Here is a 20247-nt window from a genome sequence, read left to right as displayed (position 1 = left end):
AGTGTTTTAACTTACCGTGTTTCTTAGTTCATTGTTAAATCTCTTCAAAAACAATAAGACTACACACAGTGGAAACCAGTTAAACTTTCAATAAAGTGAATTATAAACCTACTATATGTTATCATACACTAGGAATTAAGATTAGTAAATTTTGATTTCCTCATTAAAGTCATATTGTTATTATTGAATAGTGTATCAAGTGCAAGTATTAAGTTAATAATTACAAATTCTCACTGCCTATACATATATTTTATTGGCTATATTGTCTCAAATTACAAATATGTCTTCAGAACAACCTACCAAGATGACTACAAGGAGGGACGTCCTGATTGCCAAAATGCAACAATTACAGAAGGAGCTCAAAACAGCCAACGAGCTGAACAAAAAGCTCCTTCAAGAACAAGAAGAGAGTGAACAGGAGATTGAGCGTGTTGTAAGAACAAACACAACACTAAAAAATCAACTCGCCAACCAAGACGTTGAGTATGAAGACTTGCAAGGGCAGCGCGATGAACTGCAGGCCATTGTCAACCGGTTCCAGCAATGCCAGGATATACACGAGCTGGCGTTACAACGCGTCCGGGACTTGCAACAGCAACTGGAGGAGTCGGAATCAAAACATGTTTGCAAGTATTGCTCCGGCAACCCCGTGCCCGCTGACAATAATATGAGTATTTTTGCTGAATTAAATAGTTTTGATGTAGATTTAGTTCTTGATAGTACAGTGTCCTCTCCAATAATAGAAACTTTAGATATTAAAAATTCTGTGCAATTTGAGGACCACAGTGATGTTAGAGTTACATTGAAAGGTAACAATAAAATTAAAAAATACTTGAAATTGAACAGATTCATTAAGAAATCAAAGCTTTTGCTGAAACGTCATACTTCACTGTTTAAGACAGTGCAATCTAAATGTAAAAGTGTTTCCCTCAGCGAGGAACTTTTAAACTGTCAATATCAACTAGACAGGACAACTGAGGAGCTGAATCTCCGCTCCGATGAATTAAAAAAATTAGAATTAAAGTTGATAGACTTAACTAATAGGGATGAATTGTCAAGTAAAGCTTTACAGGAGTACATAGCCTTTATGAATAATGTTCTAGAACCGGGCAGCGGCTACAACCTGAGCTTCGAGTCACCACGGCCACCGACGCGCCCCGCCGCGCCGAGTTCGCCCGCGCTGCGTGCCGTCCTAGCCGCGCCGGGATCGCCCGCGCTGCGAGCGCTGTTCGCGTCGCGCCCGAGCCTCGCGCTCGAGCCCAGCAGAGACCTTCACCCCGTCTCGAGCTTCGGGGATCCTGCGCCAGTACCGGCTCAACCGCCATCGTCACCGCCGGGCGTCGTCGAGCGGGTTCCATCGCGACCGTCCATCGCCGGGCCGGCTCCATCGCCGCCGGCCCTCGTCGAGCCGGCCTCGTCGCCGCCCAGCCTAGCTACGCTGGCTCTGGCGCTGCTGACCTATGTCTCGCCCGCTCCGGCGCCGCCACCCCTCGTCTCGCCGCCGTCGCCCCGCCTCGCGCCGCCATCCTCCCCGCCGCCGCCGCGGCGTGCTCCCCGCCGCCGCCGCGCGCCGCCCGCGCCCGCGCCGTGCTGTACAGCGACGAGGCGGGCGCCGGGCTGGGCGCGCTGCTGGCGGAGCGCCTCCACCGGCGCGTCATCAACCACTGTCACCCGGGGGCCACCGTCGCTCGTTTGGTCGAGTGCATCTCTGCAGGCGAGTTTGACCGCGATTCGACGCTTATAGTTTTTGTAGGGAACAGTTTAGACTGTACTAAACGCGATATTTTAAATTTGTCCGCTACTCTGTCGGCGCTCGATCGGGGAGAGGTAGGGAAAATAATTATGTGTGCGCTCCCATACAGAAGGTCGAGAAAGGTGAATAAGAGAGTTTACCATTATAATTCTTTGTTGTACAATCTCTCAGTATAGTAGTACGATTTCGTATTTTGATACGAATAAATTTATATATGATTTTGTAATGCCCTGTAACAGAACCTACCTACCGAAAAGATGTCTAGTGGATTGTGCTAACCTGTTAGCATATAATATTGAGGACTCCGTCGTATCTAGGGCGGCGTCTAGTAGTTTTACTTCGCGTAGCTCTTTATGTCTCGGTAGCGTGGGTTCCGAGACGGAGTCGCCTGGTGATTTGTATTTAAACTAACCGCTACGACAACGTCTGCACCGGCCGGCTCTGCTCGTATTGAAGCTAGTATGCTTAGTGAAACCGAGTTATTAAATTTAGTTCACCAGAATATTCAAGGCTTTGCCAGCAAGGAACTCGAAATAGATTTGTTTTTACAGTCCTCGAATATTGACATTCTCTGTATAACCGAGCACTGGCTTAAAGGGCATGAATTTATGTTTAATTACAATAATCATAGTATAGTTAGTTATTTCTTCAGAAGATCCTGCATTCGCGGCGGGTCATTGATAATGGTTAAACATAGTATAAAAAGTAAAGAGCGTAGAGACATTGTTGACTTGTCTGTAGAACGCGTTATAGAACTTTCTTGTGTCGAGTTGGAACGATTTATTGTTGTATGCGTGTACAGGCCCCCATCGGCGGACTATAATGTATTTGAATCGGTTATAGATGAAGTCCTTAGTCGTGTTTTTAGAAGTCAGAAAACTATAGTTGTATGTGGCGATTTTAATATTAATTTGCTAGAAAATTCGCCTTTGTGTGGAAGGTTACTAAATACCTTTAAATCTTTTAATTTAGTAAATTTATTTTGTGAACCAACTAGAATCACGGCAACCAGTGCAACATGTATAGACAACATCTTCAGTAACGATATTGCGATTAGTAAATCTGTAATAAACACCTTGAGTTCTGACCACTGTGGACTAAAAGCCTCTTTTGGCGGGAAGATAGAGGATATTCCACAAGACACTGTGTGCAGACTGATTTCCGAAAGGCGCTTACAGTCATTCAATCGTAATATTAGGAACAACTTACCTTTTCTTTCATGTAACCGAGAGAACCCTGACTGTCTGAGTTCTGAGTTGTTTAACTGTATAAAAAAGGAATTTGATGCCTGCTTCATCCCCAAGAAGATGCAGGGCAAGGTCAAGGTTAAATTTAGCGACTGGGCTACGCCGGATATTCACGATAAGAGACGCCGGCTCTATGATTTGTATGATCTGCGAACAACTGATAAAAGGCCGGAATTTATAGAGTACGTAAAGAATTTCTCGAAATCTTTTAAAAGAATGTGTGTCGCCGCTAAAGCTGATTATTTATCCAAAAAGATCTTAAATTCCAGCGATAAAGTTAAAACTACATGGCAAGTGATCAGCAGTGAAACAGGAAAGCGTAAAATAAAAGAACGGCACTACAACCTACGAGTTGCTGATACTTTAGTAAGTTCCGACCGTGAAGTGGCAGATCACTTCGAGCGATTTTTCTCGAATATACCGGCAGAGACAACAAAGTCTCTTAACTCATCGCCAATTGTCGCTGAAGAAATGCTGCAAGCTAATGTAGAAGAATGTTCAGAAATATTCACATTTTCTTATGTTACTCCGACCATAGTTATTAAAACGTTCAGATCTTTAAATTTAAAGAAAACTGAAGATCTATGGGGCTTGTCAGTTAAAGTATTACACTCAATAGTAGAATCAATCGCACCCTATTTAGCTGAGATTTTCAACAGATGTATTGAAACTGGCATTTTTCCTGATATTATGAAACACAGCAAAATTATCCCGCTGTTTAAATCAGGAACGAAATCAGACCCGACCAACTTTAGACCTATTTCAATATTACCAGCGCTAAGTAAGGTCTTTGAGAAGCTTATTCTTAATCAACTGTTGTCTCACTTTAACAGAAATAAATTGCTTGACAATAATCAATTTGGTTTTACCAGAGGTCGTTCAACTACTGATGCCGGTGTGGTACTTCTAAAACACATCTTTGACGCCTGGGAAAGAGCTCAAGATGCTGTTGGAATTTTCTGTGATCTATCAAAGGCCTTTGATTGCGTTGATCACGAGAATTTAAAGAGAAAATTGAGCCACTATGGGGTTAAAGCTGCTGCCCTTGACCTTGTTTCATCGTACCTTTCCGACAGAACTCAGCGAGTTGTTATCAATGGGACTCAATCAGCAGGTTCACCGGTAGCACTTGGAGTGCCTCAAGGTTCAATTCTCGGTCCCTTCCTGTTCTTAGTATACATTAATGATCTACCGAAACTAGTGCAAGATAAACATGATATAGTGTTATTTGCTGACGACACTTCTCTTATATTCAAAGTTGACAGAAAGGAAAGCAGCTTCGATAACATCAACGATGCACTGTCTAGCATAACAGACTGGTTTACGGCGAATAACTTACTTCTAAACGCCAAGAAAACCAAGTGCATCAGATTTGCGCTTCCGAACGTTAAGCAGGTAAATAACAGTAAGATCCAAATGAAAGGTGAAACGCTGGAATTTGAAGATCGAACGGTTTTCCTTGGAGTCACTTTGGATTCAAAACTGCAATGGCATGCACATATAGCCACTTTAGCTGGCAAACTTAGTTCTGCAGCTTACGCAGTAAGGCGAATCAGACAACTAACAAACGTAGAGACGGCCAGGCTGGTATACTTTAGCTACTTCCACAGTGTTATGTCATATGGGATCCTGTTATGGGGAAAAGCTGCAGACATTCAGGCTATTTTTGTGCTGCAAAAACGAGCAGTCCGTTCAATCTACGGATTGGGCGGTCGAGCATCTTTAAGAGAAAAATTCAAAGAGGTGAACATTCTTACCGTTGCCTCTCAATACATATACGAAAATATTATGTATGTTCGGAAAAATATCCACGAATTCAAGCTTAACAGTGACATCCATAACTATAACACAAGGAACAAACATAAACTTGCTGTGACCGCCCACCGTCTCCGTAAGGTTGGTACGTCTTTCGTCGGGAACTGTACACGTTTTTATAACAAAGTACCAACCGATATAGTGGATTTGCCATTTGACAAATTTAAGGCACGCATTAAGCGTTTGTTGTTATGTAAGGCGTACTACACTGTGAAGGATTTTATAGACGATAGGGATGCCTTTAAGGTGGTTGCTTGTCAATAGATGAATGAAGTCGTATATATTTTTTCATTTTCTCTGCATTGTGTAATTAAGCATACTAGTGTTCAATTGACGTATGAGAACATATTCTCGTCTGATTATATTGTTTTTATTTAAGTTTAGTTGTGGACACTTGGAGACCTTATACATCTCCAAGATTATGTGTTTAATGTTTAATGTTTATCTTACTTTAATTTTATTGTATAAATCTATATTTCCTTCCTTTGTAACATACGAGCACAGAATATAGTGTCTTACAGCTATGTTTTATTATTTGAATATTTAATTTAGCCTGGCAGCTTGAACATGTCATGCACACTTAAAAGTCTTTGCTTCGGTGGCGTCGTTGATCGGGTCGCCACCTTCCCGAATAAAGGTTGAGGGAGGCGATGGCTGAGATACGCGTCATACTCGTGAACGGGTGCCGTCTGTGAAGACCGGTCTGTTTAAGCTTACTGGGGCTGTTATAACTTAGTAACTTTAATTCTAATTTTTATTAAATTAAGACACTTTGTTCGGTTGTCGTTTGTTTCCTTTCTTTTAGTGAATATTTTAAATATATGATTTTGACTCATGGAGACCATATACATCTCTAAGGAGAATTAGATTAAGTAGATATACATTTTATTTTTAGTTGTGACATTTAGAGTCATTTGCACCTCTAAAGTAATTTTAGACTTTTTTTTTTTTTTTGTATTTGTACTTTTTATATTAAAATTTAGTGTAGTTCTTGGTTGTAATTCGACATTTAGAGACCTTCTACATCTCTAATTAATTGTATAGAGTTAACTTTAGTTAGAACTTAGAATTAGTATATAATAGTATCAATTGTAATTTCAACTCAATTTTAAATATTTTTTTAAATACCTATGTACATGTGACGTGTAAAAGTGCCCCTGTGGCCTATTTGCTGAATAAATTATTTTGATTTTTTTTTTTTGATTTTGTAGATCCTTTTATATAAGGTAAAATTCAATTTGGTTCTATATTGAAGAAATAGCATAAACTTCAGTCTATCATGTATACAAAATAGTCTAATATATAACATAAAGGTAAACATACGCTGGCGCTCGACGCTGCACATGGCAATTTATGTCAACTTGATAAGGTTCCGAATATAGAAAAATATTCGCTGTTTTTTAATATAAAAAGACCATACCATCCCATACATTCAAATGCGACTGCCTAAGAACGCGCATACACTACACCACACATAGATGACGCCACAAAAAATCGATGGATTATTTGTACATTGGCGTTAAGTGTCACTTTCGAGTCATAAATCTATGTCAAGAGTGACACTTAAAGCCATCTACAAGTATAATCGAAAGCTACAAGACATTTTTTTTGTAGCGCCATCTATGTGTGGTGTAGTGTATGCGCTTTAGGCGGTCGCATTTTAATGTATTGGATGGTACGATCTTCTTATACCTATTTAATCTATGATTTAACCAGCCGGCGTATCATGCTTCAAATTTTATCACTTGTCCACGTGGATAAGACATCTGTCACTCTCATACTGACATACTTGCTAAAGCGTGACGGATGCTTTATCCACGTGGAAAAGTGATAAAATTGGCAGCATGATACGCCGGCTGTCTGACTTCGACATAAATTGTCCATATTGACTACTAGCGTGTAACGACGACCATTAGTACTTTTTCATTAAGTCGTACGTAGATACAGTTGCGTTATTATGCTAAATAGTTGTATATCCCCTATGCACCTAAAATATTTACTTTTTTTCAGACAGATAACAATCCTGTCCCATAACACACTGCGTACTTAACACAGCAAAAGGGAATGTACTAGTGTCTAATAGGGTGGCAACGCGCATGTGACACTGTTTGAGTTGCAAGCGTCCATAGGTTACGGTGACCGCTTTCCATCAGGCGGACCGTACGCTTGTTTGCCACCGACGTAGTATATAACAGTTCAATACACCCACGAACGCTAAAGCTTAACAATAGGTTCTTAAAAAAATTTTGGACAAATGAGGACTTATTTTAAATACACCCCAACAAAAGATAAAAGAGAAAAAAGATACTTCTTACGCTACGCATGTCTACTGTCTCCCCTAACTTCTAACAAACTTCCAACATTTTTAAAACGACATAAAAATCAACAAAATTTCCGATCCACGTCCCCGATGACTAAATCCAATTTAAAACTTCTATTTACATAGCATCCCCTGGCTTCAAAATTAGAGCAGACGTTTGCGTTTTCCTGGGGCTTTATTCGACATGAATAAGTGACAGATTTGGTATGATTTTAAAATCAACAGTTAATGGTAACTAAATACAAGATGTCGATCACTTGACTAAATAAAACGTGTAAAAAATTAAATCATCTTTTAAAAAAAAAACCGAGAACCTAGTCTCACATAGTGCAACGGGTACAACAAGGGAGTTTTGACATGTTAACCTCCTAATTAGTTCAACCAACGTTACCTACTTACAATACTTAGTCAAAAATTGTGTTAGACTTATCCCACTACACCGTTTAAAGATCATTATTTTTTGGCATTATTTTTTTATTAGAATCCACATTGATTCTATAAAATCTTGATTCGATTAACATGAAATAAATTCTCTTTGGTCCACTACATTACCGTTTATAGTATGATAGTTAGGATTGTTTTTGACACTTGTTACCTAACTTTAGACAAAGAGGATCGATATATTGACCGGGATATAGACCGTGATTACCTTTTTGATTTTTGTCGAGCTCCCGATATTTCGACGCAGTTGCATGCATCATGATCACGGAAAAGGTAATCACGGTCTATATCCCGGTCAATATAAGTCTAATGAAAATAACCGTGAATCATTCAAAACTCTTAAAGAGGATCGAGTATTATAGAGAGTTACTGTTAACGTAAAATGAGTAATCACAGTGCATAGACTGCCATCTCTCGACACAAGCTTAAAACTTTTAAACATAAATTTTGACAATATGGACCATATTCTTAGCTTGATATGTGTTAAAATCTCATATTAGCGCCATCTAGCCGAGCGTCCCCCAAAGGTGTAACGCCATTTAGGCCACCGGACCTTTTTCTATATGGTTCTGAGGTACATTTTTTTCTTAGACTGTAGCTGTTTATACGGAGTTATATATTATGTCTTTTCTTTAGATAACTAATGACGACGAATGATTGTAACAACTAGATAAATGACAAATTGTCCAACATCAACACACAATCAACATAGAACGTCAGTGTTCGCATCTCAAGTAAAGCCCCTGGAGCATGCTTAAATGCGTAAGCAAATGTAATTATCTTTGGATGAATGTCGCCCCTCGGATGGTGATTAAATCAGTCAAATTTAAAGTCCGCTGGAATGTCAGTAATGCTATTTAATCATGCGATGGGGTTACGATGTTTATTACGAAGTTTTGGAAGATTAGAAGCCTGTAGATGTTAAGGAAAGAGGGAAGTTATTGAAATGAAATGAAATGAAAGCATTTATTTCGGACAACAATACATCCATATTATGTTAGTAATAACTTAAAAACTAAACTAAATATATGTTAGTAGAAAGTATAGCTACAATTAGACTGAAGATGCAAGGACATCCAGTGCGTGAGGATAGGGCTGTCCACCCTCTCAGCAATCACCTTCAGGAGAGTGTTGGTACTGCCTCGCACGCGCTCGCACAGAGACGCCACCCGCTTCCGCATCACGGCGTGGAAGCCGAATGAAATTATTGAATGTAATTATTATTTATTAACTTGTTTTAAGTTGGTTTGTCAGTTAAAACATTATATTGCATGAAACAAGCGCATGAAATTACAACGTCCTACATACTAACGTAGGTACCTACGTACTTAACTACCAATGTCAGATCTCAGAAATTCTCATCAAGAAGGTTGTATTTGTACATTTGGATCGATTCTTCACCATTGATAAGAATTGGCAGGCTGGCAATAGGTACTAGGTACGTGATGTAACAAGATCTATCAGATTTTCCAAAATGTCCTCGGAAGTTTGTATGAAACCTTCTTCTTTTGTTAGTAGTGTTACCGAAACTAAATGGACATTTTCAGTCTTCCAGTTGCAATCTCAGTACATCTTAATTATCTAGAATCTTCCAAGTACCAACCTAACGGCCCAGCCACGACATTGGTCTAGCGCGGCAGCGGCGAGCGGCAGCCATACGTGCGAATGAAAAGTCCCATCGCTGTGTCTCGCTTCAATGTATGGCCGCCGCTCGCCGCTGTCGCGCTTAGACCAATGTCGTGGCTGAGCCGTAAGGAACAAATAAAATATCATTAAATTCCACGCTTCCTTCGAACTCATTCAGGGTAACTAGCCAACACAAAATACATTTTCTTACGCGTCGTAAGCGTACCGTAGCTGAGCATTTCTTTTTTTTTGCCACTTTTATGAAGTGTGATATTTATAAAAAAAAATATGTTATTTCTACTCAGAATTACTAGCTTTTTCAATCCTAGTAGTTAAAAAAATTGTCCCATCACTTTTACGAAGTGTGATATTTATAAAAAAAAATATGTTATTTCTACTCAGAATTACTAGCTTTTTCAATCCTAGTAGTTAAAAAAATTGTCCCATACGGTTTTTTCTTATTTTGTTACCATTTCCATACATGTTGTATGGGGTAACAAAAGAGGAAAGTAACAAAAATGTATGGAAATTCTGGGACACTTTTTGTCTCCCAGTGAGATTGAAAGTACTCGTGATTCTGAGTACAATTGACCTAAAATTCCCTAAAACAATCAAAATTTTTTTATTGGCAAAAAAAAGAAATGCTCAGCTCTCTCTATCGCTCTTCTGTAGTGGCGCGATAAAACCAGACTGCGTTTTGATCGCTACGTCGCATCAACGACTGTCACTTTGGCTAGACCAGCAGGTGAAGTAACGCTTTGTTCACCTTTAATATAATTACGATCTTACGCACCCAAGTTAAGGTGGCAATTCGATTGATACGAGTTAATAAGTCGCCAGGATCCAGGGCTGTAACACAATAAAATCCTTGGAACGGTAACTTGGCTGTCAATTAGGGGCGACACCCACTTGGCGACATTGTGATGGAAATTATATGAGACTTGCTAATTAGGTTCGCTGCGACAATACTGCTCTGTGACGTGCCGTTTTCATTTGCGGTTGTAAATTTGGTGATAAAAATGAAGAAAACTTGCACTCACTCGGTAGTTTTTTTTTACTGAAGTACTCGATATCGAATAGTGGTTTCAATAGATAAAGAGATTTATGGGGTAACGCGGTAGCTCTAAATTTATGCTATATTGTATAAATGTTTCCCATTTACTTACCTACATAAAAAAAAAATCTCCGTCAAATTAATAAATAAAAGTCACTGATTGTGTATAATTATGAATTTTTAAGAAATAATCAAGCATAATAACTAGTGCCTACGCCAAATCTTGGGATTAGTTGTCAACAGACCCCAGAATCTCATGAGTCGCGGAAAATGCCGGGATAACGCAAGGAGGATGATGAGTTAAATAAAAATAGGTATGAAATAAAGGAAGTCGGTTAAAAATAAGACGGAATAAGACATATACCTATCTTGTACAATACATATATAAACCTCACGCTTGTTTTTTCAAAGAGTATACCTTTCTTTCTTTTTTTTTAAGGTTGGGGAAATTCAAAGATACCTAGGCAGAGGATATGAGACTGCGCAAGTTTCAGTTCCACACTTAGCAATTAAGGGGTTGAAAATAAACGCGATATTTTGATATTGCAGTGACAGGTTGCTAGCTCATCGCCCACGACATAATGGAGCATATGAATGGGGGAATTTTTACTTATTTTTAAAATATACCGTATACAATAACGAAGTTCCAAAGGAAAAACTGGGGCACACAAAACTCGGGTATAATGGGGAAGCGTAATATTAAGTGTTATGTAAAAAGTTTTTACATAAATGAAGGCAAGTTACCGCTCGCTCATAAAACTTCAAGAGCATATGCTTTGTGATGGGTTTGACGGTTTCCTGTTTGTTTACATCATCAGGATGTAGATTCTTTTTTTTATTTTGTTATGGTTATGAACTGGGTTTGACATGATCCTGACGATTTCGCATGTCTTTGTGACAAATTCGCTTATTACTCTTATTAGGTACTTACATATCTTTTCGAATTAAAATATGCATGACCTTTTGTACAACGTTTTGTATATATAAATAGTAATCTTATCGTCTTAATATTTCATTTCTAATGTCGTATGAAAATAAGATCAGATCCGTAACAAATTGTTAAGTCTATACTTTATTATGTTTTCCAATGATAGTATATTATAGTAATAAGCGCTTAAAAGAATAAAGGAATGATACGTAAACAAGTTATAATAAATAGAACTTTTATGAAGTTAGCTATGAACATATAAGTATTTTTGACTTTTAAGCAACTTTTGGACACTAAATCTTCTACTCGTGACTATACAAGGGCGAACTTATCCTTCATAAAAGTTTATCCGATATCAATTCTGTTTGATATGATTTATTTTGTACCAGATTTTTGATTTTCACTTGCTTAGATACTGTCTACTTGGTCCAATAAAATAAGTGCCTTTAAATGTTATTGCTGCAATTTCAGAAAAAAGCAAGCTTACTCATATTTATGCACACATTGAACAAGGACAGTGTACGAACACAGCCACGCAAACAAGCTCCTTGAGCTCATAAAGTGAACTCAAGCAGTTAATGAACAAATGTTTTCGCCGTTCTACAATCATAGGGACAACCGGTCATTTTTCATCATAAAAATGAGGCGAACCATGCCATGCCGGCCTAGCCCAAGAGGCAATCATTGACGCTACGTAGCGATCGAAACGCAGTCTGCCTCTGTCTATCCACACAGAAGTGTGATAGGGAGAGGAACGTTTTCGAAGCTTTTTTAAGCGAATGTGACATTGGCTTGGTGCCCTGGGGGAGTTTTGTGGCCCCAACAACGGGTGACAGACAAAGTTCGACTGCTCTTTATAGAGGCTGGCCTTGCGCTTTTTACGACACATAGGAGGGTGTATCTGAATTTTTTAAATAGCCTTCTCCATAGGTGCAGACAAAAACTACGATTTCTTTATAAACAGGATACTTAGATTCAATACCCTGGCGGATAGGAAGGTCACTTTTTTGATTAGGGCCTACCGCGAAACTAAATAATCCTAATATTAACAGGACTTGGACATTGTCCAATCGGGCGATTGCGGCTCCGTTCGTCTCGATTGCTACGTTACAATTAGTACGGTTGGCACAACTTGTCGCCCCTTCGTGCGCCTTTGCACTGATAAGATAAGATAGATAGCAGGTAATTTGCTTGTGTGTCATATCTATATATAAATTATATTGAGACACTTGAGACCTTTTAGTCTTTATTTTGAATTTATCTAATTAGCGAATGTTGGATGAATAAAACTTGCATTAGTTGAGTATGTACAGTCAACCAATTGGAACCCTAGGCCACTGTAGAACTATGTCATAGTAACGTTATAAATCAGATTGTAAGAAATCTCTTACTGCTTGTCATTTTGACATGGTTGTAGATTGATCTAGGACTCCAACTGGTTGACTGTACTTAATACTTACGTATACACGATTTGGTACAATATTCAATAAGGACTGTCGTGCGGTCATGGACTTTAATTGTTGATCCAACTTCTAGCTCATTTTATACTGGATATCTTATAATTAAGCATGGTTAAGCTATGAAGTTCCAGTATAAAATGAGCTAGAAGTGGATCAACAATTAAAGTCCGTGACTGTACCATGTAGCCTGGCATTGTCATCTACCCCTCTCTAGCCCTCAACAGCCGCACCCTCATCTTTCAGGGGCGGGTTTTATTTAAAGAAGCGAAAGTTTGACTCGGGCGCAGCCGCGCGTAAACATTTACTTGAAAGGTTTATTGATGTTGGTCACCGCAGGTTGGTTTATGGCGACCTCAGGACTTGTTGGGTTTATGCCCGTACGTAAATTTTCTTGTAACTTTGGAGATTTGCGTTTTAATATACTTTTTTATCACTTCAGCGATTGACCTTAGTCATAACTGGTGAAAAGTGAAGACAGAAGCTAAGATGAGGTTCAATTCATATCCTGTTACTTTGCTCTTGCTTTAAAGTGGCCCTGGGTCTTTTTCAATGTAAATTATAATAATACAAATGATATTAACGCATTCCATTATTTCATAGTTCGGGCCACAAAAGATGAGGCAAATAAAACTAACGTTTAAAATAAGTAACAAACCGTACCATATAGGTATAGTGTTATCACTTATCAAATTTTCTGCAAAGTAACTTTATCTAAGATTGATGGTTATTATTGAATGCAATTGCATTTAAAACTTACGTCTTTTGTGTAAAACTATCGCGTTCTTAAATCCATTGAATAGCGTGTAATAAAAAAAAATCCATTGAATAGCGTGTACTGAATACAGTACAGGTGCCGCAGCCGAATGGCATTTCTTCGACGCGAAACGAAAACGAAACGCCGCGAAATGTAGTCTGGCTCTGTCGCGCCAATACGCACGAGCAATAGAGATACATATCTACGAGCGTTTCGTTTCGTGAGCGTTTGTGCCATTCGGCTACGTACCCTGGGAGTATAATATTATAAATATAGATAGATTATAGTAGGGGGAAATTAGCTAAAATTACGGCATAATTAATGGAAGGTTTTTTTTAATTGAAATATGTACGTTATAGACCGAAGTTATTTTTCATCAACCCTCCCCACTCCTCCCTCCTCTGCGTCACCCCTCTACCCTCCCTTAAAGTGCCGAAAATGCGGTTTTTCTCGATTTCTGACAAAACTGTTGAAGATACAGAAAAAGCGCGTAGCAACGAAGTAATCCTTAATAAATTTACTACAAATCATTCATTAACACTTTGGTTCTAGCACTTATAGTTTTCGCGTGATCCATCACGAAAGTTGGTCCTTTGCTGCAATTTTCTTTAGTGAATGTTAAGTTTTCGCCCAAAATGCATACGAAATCGTCGAAATTTGTTTGATATAACTAAAATATTGTAACTCCATGACTTAAATAAAATTAAGGGGGAAAAATCACTACCATGGGTGGAATTTCCAATATGTCTTGGAATTCCAGTAACTATTTAAGACGTAATATTTTCACGGTAGTAGTCGCTAGGAGTATCATTGATCTATATAGTATATCTATGACTGGGGATGAGCTTTTGGTAGCTGTTGGTAGAGCCCTGGAGTATCAATCCAGTAGCCGTGAGTTCAAAACCCACCCATGGTAGTGATTTTTCCCCCTGAAATTCATTTTCAGTTTATAATATTTTAGTAATATCAAACAGATTTCGTAAGCAATTTGGGAGAAAACTTAACATTCACTAAAGAAAATTGCAGCAAAGGACCAACTTTCTTGATGGATCACGCGAAACCTATAAGTGCTAGAACCAAAGTGTCAATGAATAGTTTGTAGTAAATTTATCAAGGATTACTTTTTTCCTACACGCTTTTTCTGTATCTACAACGGTTTTGTCAGAAATCGCGAAAAACCGCATTTTCGGCTATTTAATGGGGGGGGGGGGGAAGAGGGGTGACGCAGAGGGGGGAGGGATGGGGAGGGTTGATAAAAAATAACTTCGGCCTGTAATGTACATATCCCAATCAAAAAAAAACTTCCATTAATTATGCCAACATTTTCATACATAACTTTCCAGAAGCAACGGACTATTAGGTAATAACATAACCTAAATTTTGCTATACCTATTACCTATGCTCATGCTCACTAAGCACCATGTCCACTTATCACCCTAAGTTCAGTCCTCCAACCAGACACTTACATCCCTTCAGTCGTTATTTGGTCACAAAAAGTCTTAATTCCACACATTATGAGTCTGCGACGCCTCGCACTCCAGCCGGCGTCGCCAAATGGCAATCGTCGACGCCAAACGCCGGCCGAAATGCAATCTGGTTCTGTCGCGCCAATATGCAAGAGCGATAGAGATAGATAGCTACGAAACAGATATCATTGTGAGCATTTGTGCATTTGGCTACGTAGAGACAGACGAGGCATTACAACGCGTTTGAGGGGGAATAATCCCGGCACAATGCCTCATAAACGAACTCCACTGAATTAGAAACGTATGTTTCCGGGACATGCGTACCTAAAAATGGCGACGATATTTTGGTTCGAGGAAATATTGAAATTGTCTGAATTCTTGGAAGAAATATGAAGAATTTCGCTAAGAAGCCTCCATTGACAAGGAAATCAGGAGTTTTGGCTCACGTACTCTTTTGCGTTACTGATATAAATTTTTCCACCCGTCATATCATTGAATGGTGTATTGTAATATCGCGTTCAAAGTAAGAAGCACTAGTGTTATTCAGATCACATCTGGATATCAATCTGTAGCTTTGTATTGCTACGTTTTTATTACTGAAGCGGCATTGCCGCTATACGAGTTGGTGCCTTTCAATTTTTTATTGTCACTAAAGTTACCTGGAGTATGTACTTATCCCATCACATACAACTTCATGTAAAATGTTGCCAAGAAGAGACCATAAGACTGGACAGAGGAAGGGTAAATAGTGCTCTTACGCATCGCTTGGCTCATTTTGGTTGGAGTAGGTACTACAGTCTCCACATACATACATATATCATCATAATTAATGTGTTAACCACCTCTGCCTGTCACGCTCATCTCATAGGTAGACTTATAACTTATTTACCTACTTAAAATATACTAATTAGCTTGAAACTTAAGAAAAGACATACTTGGAAGGGAATTCATAAGTTCCTGTTATAGAAGCTCGTAGTTTGTGGTCATGGTGTAGTATGAAAGCGTATTAATATAGCTTTATGCTTATAGCAATAACTAGACCAAAAGCTTCTCGAATAAGCCCCCAGTTTTGCATACTAGCTCTGAATGCTAATATCTCGTGCAAGTTGCATACGTTCTGGGAAATCGGTTTAAAGTAGCAAGTTAACGACTCTGAATTGCAATTCGACTTCGATCTGCAGAACTGTTTTAGGTAGTATGCAATGAAAATTTAGCATAGGTAACTCAAAAACTTCGGATGTATAATTGGCTTTTGCCAGAACTTCTAGTGTAAATTTTATGCGAATATCGTAACGTAATATGCGTCTCATTTTGAACTGTGCGCCAAGTGGGGTGTTTTATGTTACACAAACACAGATCAGCTGTACAAAATGACGCTACCTTAGCCAAAATGCGTAACCTACGTCTCGTTTTGGAAAATGTAGGTACACCAGGGTACAAAAGGTCGTCAATATCTATTCCTATTTAATTGGGAATATCAAATTACTTTTCCATTATGCGTACAAAAATATCTAATTTAGTTTTGATTCACCCCTAAAAGAGGGAATCAGCTTAACTCGATCGTAATACAGATATTGAAAGATATTCACCAACTTGCATGAAACTTTGTGATTTCTTTCATGCAAAATTACATTCGGGAAGCCCCGAGAATAGAAATTTCTGAGGGTCGGGATTACATTGAGCGGTGAGAATATTAAAAAACTTTTGCTGCCAAACTTGGATTGTCTTTTTTGAGAGGTTGTTTACTTCCGAGTTGGCCGCTTTTAGTTGGCTTTTGGCGTTTTAACGCCCATTTGGTTAAATTAAACAAAACTCGTTGATTTTTGTTCAACTTATTCGCAATAAAGTTTGATACAGTTTTTTACCATTTATATTTAATTATTTACTTCTGTTTTGAAACGCAAATTAGACACGCTACACAGTGTAAAACACAGAAACTTTGCACATAAAATATATTCTTGTAATAAAATCTTAACTTTTTTCTCTCAGCTGTGAAAAAGGCTACGTTAAATCCCATACATATATCGATTAAATAAGCTGAAACGATCCTTTATGACATCAGTATACGATTTAAATTCAATTTACGTCAATCATTCTATGCTATTTTAATAAAATTCCCATCGTCATTTCACTACGCAGTACTCATAACAATAAGCGTCCCCCGCATTCCAAAAGTTTGAACCCCCTACATTCCATCAGTCTACGTATGTAAAAGCCTCGTGTAGTATGAATACACTTCAGATTTTCCCGGACAATGCGACCTCCGGCTGGGTCCTTTGTAACTATGCTTTGAAAATGGCTTTTACATTTGGAATCAAAAGGTTCAAATGTTGGTACGGATACCCTCTGGTGAATTAACAGGGCACGTGTAAATTCTCTGAGTCTTACAAACGTTCGTTTTTTCATCCATGCGTCTGTGACATCATTGTTGATGCTAAAATTAACATGTAGTAGATACCTATTAAAGTTTCGACTTATAACTGAATAGATGAATTTAATAATGACATTAATGACACTAGTGGATTTTTAAAATTGTTTATTTTTTGTATGAAATTATAATTTGTGCAATTCGTCACTAACGGATGCCGATATTGAATAAGTTATGTTTTAAACAGATAAACGCTGAAAAAACCTTTATTTAACGTACTTTTCAATTCCATTCCTACTGTTAGCTCCTTCTGGTAAAAACATTATTTTTCTTTCTAGCCTAATATAATTCTAATGTAATTTTTGTCCATGCTTAAACCAAAATAATTAAGATTAAAATCAAATAATAAATGAAAGTCAATGATACTGAAAAAACGTTTACAAAATATTGTTTATATACATAGGTGATATTGATAAAGATATCGATTGAAATTGCAGGTTACCGCATCTGCAGCTTACTACCTACAGGTCCATACCGTTTAAGTACGTTGCAATTGCAAGACCACAAACTAAAATCAAAGCGCTGCTTTGACCGTTCAAACCATTCGATTTTGCCGATGCTTTCAGAGCAAATTGCCAACGATGTCGGGAAAGAAAGCGCAGCGCGGGTAGTTAGCGTCGTGTCCGATCCGAGCGGCGGGGCGGAGCGCCCTGTTTCTTGCGGACCGGACTTTGGCTGCCACTTCACGCTGTCCAAGTCATAGACTCCAAACTATTTGTGCTATTATATTAAAATGCGAGCATACATAAGTCGTTCTGTTCATTATCATTCCCTTGCCCTTTTCCCATTATTTGGGGTCGGCGCAGCAGATCATCTTCCTCCATTTCTCTCTATCAGCCGTCATTTCCATACTAATACCTTTCACTCTCATATCATTGTTCACACATTCCATCCATCTTTTCTTAGGTCTTTCACTACCATTGTATCCATCCACCTTCATATTTACTACTCGTTTTATAACATATCGCTTTCATCCCTCCGCATTACATGCCCATACCATGCTAATTTACTTCCTCTCAACTTCTCTGTCACTGGCGCTACTCTCAGGCTTCCTCTTATATACTCATTCCGAATCCTATCCAGTTTTCAGTATCCTATTCAGTAAGTTGTTCTGTTATATTACAAAAATACTCACCAAACAAAACCAGTAGGGTACCTACGCAGGAACATAAATTTTACAACATTTTTACTTCTACAGCTTTACCGAACTGTGTCAATAGAAGCTCCAGTCAGTGCAACCGTCCTCACTTCATTGAGTCAAATGGACAGATTTTCAAGATTATGTGCCTTGCACCAATTTCAATGAGTAAAAGCAACTTTGAGTGTGTTCTGCTAAAGGAGCTTTTACTAACACTTCATTGAAATTAAAATGTTTATTGTTATACCGGTCTGGCTCAGTCGGCAGTGACCCTGCCTGTTAAGCCGCGGTCCTGGGTTTGAATCCCGGTAAGGATATTTATTTGTGTGATGAGCACTTGTGCACAAAATTGTTTCTGAGTCATGGATGTTTTCTATGTATATATGTTTTTTTTTATACAAACTATATTTATTCAAAAGACATCGGTACATGTAAAACTAACTTAAAAATACTAATTAATATAATACTAATTTATTAAAACGAACATTACTATAAAACTAAATTCTATTCACAAAACTCGTTCCGAGCCCTCTCAGATGCAAAGGTGCCCATTACACTCGATGCGTTCCCACGCTGAATTGCGATAGACAGCCTTTGCATCAGAAAAGACCCGGAACGAGGGTCATGGCCTCTCTCGCTGAGCCTGTATATGTATTTATCTTTTTAAGTATGTATATCGTCGCTTAGCACCCATAGTACAAGCTTTGCTTAGTTTGGGGCTAAGTTTGATCTGTGTAAGGTGTCCCCAAAATTTATTTATTAATTTATATTGGAGGTATCGCCACAATTAACCGTGATGCGACATACGATATGTGTAGTAAGTAGTAATGCTATTATTACATCAATGCTAATATTAGCAATACTTATATGAACATAAGTACCTTTCTCTCACATCTCTGCAAGTTATTAACTTAGGCTACCTTTCGATCCGTCACTGCACGCGGCGGAAGCGAAGAAACGAGCTGCGGAAATTGGCCGACTGGGCGAATTAAAGCGGCCGATACACGGCAGAAAATCTCACAATTACCCGCTGGCTGTGAAGGAACGTGTCACACCGGCAGGGCTAGCATATAATTGGCGCGACGGTATCTCACTGCGATATAGATTACACGTATTGTTTCCAACTGTATTAAAGACATACGGTTGGTAAATTGTCTATTTCTAAAATAGATGCGTTCGAAATGTGGTGTTGGCATAAAATGTTGGGAATTTCACGTCACACTAACGTATCTATTCTACAAGAGCTTAAAGTCAAGACACGCCTCTCCTGCTATCTGCCGGGAGAGAGTTATAGGCTTCTTTGGCCATTTGGCCAGACGAGATCCTGACAGCCTTGAGAAGGCGTTGATCATCGGACCAGTGGAGGGCCATCGTAAAAGAGCCGGGTTACCCACGCATGGTTCAGCATAATCATGAAGGTCACACGTAGGGCTCCAGGGATCCTTTAGGAAGGCAAACGATGCCTGAGTGGAGAGCATTGCAACGTACAGCGACTTATGAAGTTTCGACGAAGGAGAAGAGAAGTCTATCTCTAATACCCGCTTTGGTTGAAATTTGGATGAAAATTGCTAGTTGTAATTAGTACAACAGCCTGATATAAATAAATAAATATAATAAGACGTTATTACACCAGTAGATTGAGTACCACAATAAGCTCAAGATAACTTGTATTATATTTTGGTTGGAATCAGGCAGTTAAACAATTTTGATTGCATATTCCAGAAACATTAATTCGTCAAAATTTTGTTACATAGGTACCTAAGTACCTACAGTACCTATCCGCCAACTATGCATCACCACCTGTTTACGGTAGAACT

The 20247-nt window shown here is 38.6% G+C and overlaps 1 protein-coding gene across 1 annotated transcript in view; it reads left to right on the top strand.

Moving 5' to 3' along the window:
- The first annotated feature begins 280 nt into the window (after positions 1-280).
- LOC125229871 (protein enabled homolog) overlaps positions 281-20247 on the top strand; it is a 46211-nt gene continuing 26244 nt past the window's right edge. Inside the window, exons 1-2 of the mRNA XM_048134809.1 lie at positions 281-671; positions 1104-1545. Coding sequence (XP_047990766.1) covers positions 281-671; positions 1104-1545 — 833 coding nt within the window. The remainder of the gene's footprint in view (positions 672-1103; positions 1546-20247) is intronic.

This window comes from Leguminivora glycinivorella, chromosome 9, assembly GCF_023078275.1.
Source record: "Leguminivora glycinivorella isolate SPB_JAAS2020 chromosome 9, LegGlyc_1.1, whole genome shotgun sequence".
Lineage (NCBI taxonomy): Eukaryota > Metazoa > Arthropoda > Insecta > Lepidoptera > Tortricidae > Leguminivora > Leguminivora glycinivorella.
Note: the sequence above shows the minus strand (reverse complement) of the source record. Positions and strands in the feature narration are given on the sequence as shown.